Source organism: Lethenteron reissneri, chromosome 7, assembly GCF_015708825.2.
Source record: "Lethenteron reissneri isolate LAM-NWPU_2019-01 chromosome 7, ASM1570882v1, whole genome shotgun sequence".
NCBI classification, from domain to species: domain Eukaryota; kingdom Metazoa; phylum Chordata; class Hyperoartia; order Petromyzontiformes; family Petromyzontidae; genus Lethenteron; species Lethenteron reissneri.
Genome location: NC_083785.1, coordinates 401,842 through 406,288, shown reverse-complemented (window position 1 = coordinate 406,288; position 4,447 = coordinate 401,842). Strand labels below are relative to the sequence as shown.

The window sequence follows — 4,447 nt, the reverse complement described above, 5'->3', positions numbered from 1 at the left end:
ATGGAGGGAGGAAAGCGGCTGCGTGACGTCACCGTCTCCAAGGCGCCGCGTCAACTCCACTCCGGCTCCACACGCTGTTGCCACCCTTCCGACTGCGTATACCAACTTATACGAACTTATACTAACTTATACGAACTATAACGACACCCACCACTACATACATTGGCCAAGACACTGTCCCGTACACTGCGATGGTGTACACACGATACAAAGCTGTAAGGACGCGTACACAGTAACACCGATGCACTTACACTTACCACGCTGTAGCATCACCTGAGATTAGCGCGGATGGCTACGTACGGTGCGAAATAAGTTCAACAGACATACTCGACACGATAGTGAACGCCGCTATTACACAACGCTTGACGGCATACACGATACACCTCCATAGGACCAGTCCACTACAACACCAGTGTAGAGTAACGCCGCTACGCCACTCTACGTCTACAATCGCCGACATTCTACCCCACCAGTACACGACACACCGCATACATCGCTCTAGCAGTGTACAAACACGATACACATTTACCCCGACCACACAACCCTCACCACACCACACGTACCGCTGCGCACACTCTTCAGCCCCACCTGCACGCTAAAAGACCCCCACCCCGTATAGCAAACGCTCCAAGTGTTACACCTCGCACACACACCTCGCACTCACACCACGCACACACACCACGCACTCACACCACGCACACACACCACGCACACACACCACGCACACACACCACGCACTCACACCACGCACACACACCACGCACTCACACCACGCACACACACCACGCACACACACCACGCACTCACACCACGCACACACACCTCGCACACACACCACGCACTCACACCACGCACACACACCACGCACTCACACCACGCACACACACCACGCACTCACACCACGCACTCACATTACGCACACCTCGCACACACACCACGCACTCACACCACGCACTCACATTACGCACACCTCGCACACACACCACGCACTCACACCACGCACACGCAACTCGCACACGCACCACGCACTCGCACCACGAACTCACACCACGCACTCACACCACGCACACACACCACGCACACACACTACGCACTCACACCACGCACACACACTACGCACTCACACCACGCACACACCCCACGCACACACACCACGCACACACACTACGCACTCACACCACGCACACACACTACGCACTCACACCACGCACACACACCACGCACTCACACCACGCACACACACCACGCACTCACACCACGCACTCACACCACGCACACACACCACGCACACACACCACGCACACACTCCACGCACACACACCACGAACACACACCACGCACTCACACCACGCACACACACCACGCACACACGGCCACTCTTCACGACCCCCACTCCGCAGCAGCAGCAGCAGCGCCCGCGTTCCACGGCCTCGCACTTCCTTCTCAGGGAGCTCCCGGCACGTGGAGCGAAACTTCGGACACCGCGAAATCCGATGCAGTGGTATGTACAGGCTGGTCCAGATGTCTTGTGACCCCCAATTAATTGACTCCTAATGTTTTTTTCCTTTCCATGTTCATTTCTGTTTAAAACACATTCCCGCGGAGGGAGCTGGTAGGAACGTTGTGTTGATCGGTCAATGGCCAGGGTCAACGGCGGCGTGGTGTATTCCGCAAATATGTCCGACTGTGAGGGTGGGCACAATCCGGCGTGAGTAGGTTAAATGTTGAGTTTTATAAGGGCACCACGGGGTGACCAGCCTCTCCCCACCCAGCCCCACTCCTCCCATCCCCCACCCAGCCCCACCCAGCCCCTCCCCACCCAGCCCCTCCCCACCCTCCCCTCTCCACCCAGCCCCACCCCTCCCATTTTTGGATTCACGACGGACGGACGGACACAATCCCCTGTGGGCTGGTGTAACCAGGAGGTTCCTACCAGTATATAAACCTTACTCGTACTCAAAATTGTAAATGTTGTGGGTTTACTCTCCAACACACCGGCGTGCTGAACTAGTAACGAATTGGCACGTTTTGTTTACGACACGTTTATATTTATGCAATCAAACCCAACAACCTCTATTATGGGCCCCCTTTGACCACCACCATGACATACGTTTATAACAACAATGTAACGTTCTTGAAAACGCGGTTTACATTTATTTTTGTATCAAAATTCTTTCATTTACGTTCCACGTTTTGTCTTAATTTAATTAGAGCAGTAACGTTTAACAACCATGCGAGACAAATCACACCATTGGGCCCCCACCTGACCCATTGCCGCACCCCCTGAGCTGATAATGTCCTTAACCGCAGTCACTGTTTGAGACAGATAATTGCGTTCAGCGCCAAACTTTCTTGTTACACTTTTACGTTTGCTCAGGTAATCCTCACCGACTCTCAAGGCTCTTTGGTAGGAGGGTCCTGCCAAGTTGTTGGAGGAGGGGGCGACGTTGATGCTACTGTGTGCACCGTACTCCCAATTGAGTAATTTGCAGGTAATTATTTAGCAATGTTTTATTGGACCGATATCGGTTACATCGCATGTGTTTTTTTATAGCTGTGGGAGGAAACCGGCAAACCACGATGAAACCCTCATGCAGAACAGGGGGGGAACACACTTCACACAGAAAGCCACCCTAGTTAGGAGTCGAACCCAGACAGTTGATGCTATAAGTCACAAGTGTCACCATTATGCCACGCTTTCACCAATACTGTAGCTAGTTCGTGAGCCCAGACAAAAAATTAAAAAATTTACCAGGCAAGGCCCACCGCTCTTTTTCAGAAGCAACCTGGCCACAAATGATAGTTCAATGAAGTGGCTCATGTGGAAATTTATAGCAGCTAAATACTCTAATCACATTTGGGGGGGGGGTAAACCAGAAGAACCGGAGAAAAATCCACACGACCACGGGAAGAACATGCAAACCCACGACCTCCTGCACACCAGGCGAGGGAGTTAACATCTCACCACCACTTGTCGGCACCACCTAAGGTGACGTAACTTTAGTGGTTACAATTTATATATGTGATAACAGTAATTATGTGATGTTTAATTTAAATGAGTGGGTTATCAAATAATGCATAGTTACGTAGAATTATTAGCCTGAGAAATTATTTTGTACTCCTAGGTGGCATCAATTTCTGCTCTGGCCCATGGAAGAATAATCCTACTTTGTACCCCTGTGTCATGGTTATGGATCACAAGTGCTCTATTGCTTTCGCAACCAATATTATCCATAATAGAGGTTTTTTTTGGGTTAGATCGCGTCAATATAAATGTATTGTAATTACCGACAAAATATCGAACTCCAATTGTACATGTTGTGGGTTTACTCTCCAACACACCGGTGTGGTGAACTACTAACGAATTGGAAGTTTTTGTTTCCATGACAAACCATACTAATTGACTGCGTTGGGTGGTGGCGGATTTAATGACACATTTATATTTATGGAATCTAACCCACGAAAAACCTTGTAAAAAATATAACTATACACTCAAAGCAAATTGAGCAACCTTTTCACACGTAAATTTGGAAAATTATTTTAAAAATAAAGTATTCAAGGAAAGATTACTTCCAAAAATATAATGGGATACATATATTTGGAAGAGGGGAGCATTGTGTGGCACTGCATAACTCTAGACACACCCGGTACAGTGTCTGCCTCTGCACCAAAGGGTGATTGGTGGTGCAACTATAGACCACGGTAAATTCACGCAATAAGAACCAGACGGTAGGGGTGCAAATAGTTTTAAGGCACAACCAATAGCTTTCTTACACCAAGGGGAAATCTCACACCAGTTTCACCCGTGCAAGAACCACGCACAGGTACGACCACACGACACACCCCCTGCCCTCCGCTGCCTCTGCAGCTTTACGCGAGATTTCACTGGCCCCACTCCTTCCCTTAGCCCTATTCCAGACCCCTTTTCGAGGCCCTTGGCACTGTCATGAGCCGTGTCGTGGTGTGTGCGGAAGCCCCCACACGTTGCAGGTGATGTTGCGTGTTGTACGAACCCCCAATCCTCGGGGGAGTCATTCTCTTGACTCAGACTAAACCCACTCGGCCATTTGCCCATGTGTTTTATCCGTGGTTCCTCCTGTATCCTTGTGTTTGCCTCGTAACAACAGCCTTGATATGTCTCTTCGAAATAGAGTAATTCCCTGTTTTTTCTGCATCTTCCTTTAAAATAGGGTTAATTTATGCATGCACATGTTTGCATATGTATGCATGAGTCTGTGTTTGACTCCAGTTGGCCAAAACCATGACCGACTCAACACGACTGCTCCGCCGCCCCCTGCCGCCAGCACCTCCAACTCTGCCAACCTCACCAACCCCTCGCGCCACACACCCCACACCATCTTCACCTGCCTCAGGTGTGTCACCAACCCCTCGTGCCACACACCCCACACCATCTTCACCTGCCTCAGGTGTGTGACCAACCCCTCGC

The 4,447-nt window shown here is 50.3% G+C and overlaps 1 protein-coding gene across 1 annotated transcript; it reads left to right on the top strand.

Annotated features, from left to right (window-relative positions):
• LOC133358746 (histidine-rich glycoprotein-like) lies at positions 1 to 4,373 on the top strand. Its single transcript, XM_061577194.1, has 4 exons — positions 1 to 42; positions 620 to 1,501; positions 2,378 to 2,492; positions 4,250 to 4,373. Exons 1-3 carry the CDS (start codon positions 1 to 3, stop codon positions 2,483 to 2,485), a joined length of 1,032 nt encoding a protein of 343 aa, XP_061433178.1. The 3' UTR covers positions 2,486 to 2,492; positions 4,250 to 4,373.
• The last annotated feature ends 74 nt before the right edge of the window (positions 4,374 to 4,447 follow it).

Bases quoted from the DNA above. Each gene is read 5' to 3' on its own strand.
- LOC133358746 (XM_061577194.1), top strand. From the start codon at position 1: ATGGAGGGAGGAAAGCGGCTGCGTGACGTCACCGTCTCCAAG. The intron at 43-619 runs GCGCCGCGTCAA...CACCCCGTATAG, and splicing joins GTGACGTCACCGTCTCCAAG to CAAACGCTCCAAGTGTTACA. The intron at 1,502-2,377 runs GTATGTACAGGC...ACGTTTGCTCAG, and splicing joins CCGCGAAATCCGATGCAGTG to GTAATCCTCACCGACTCTCA.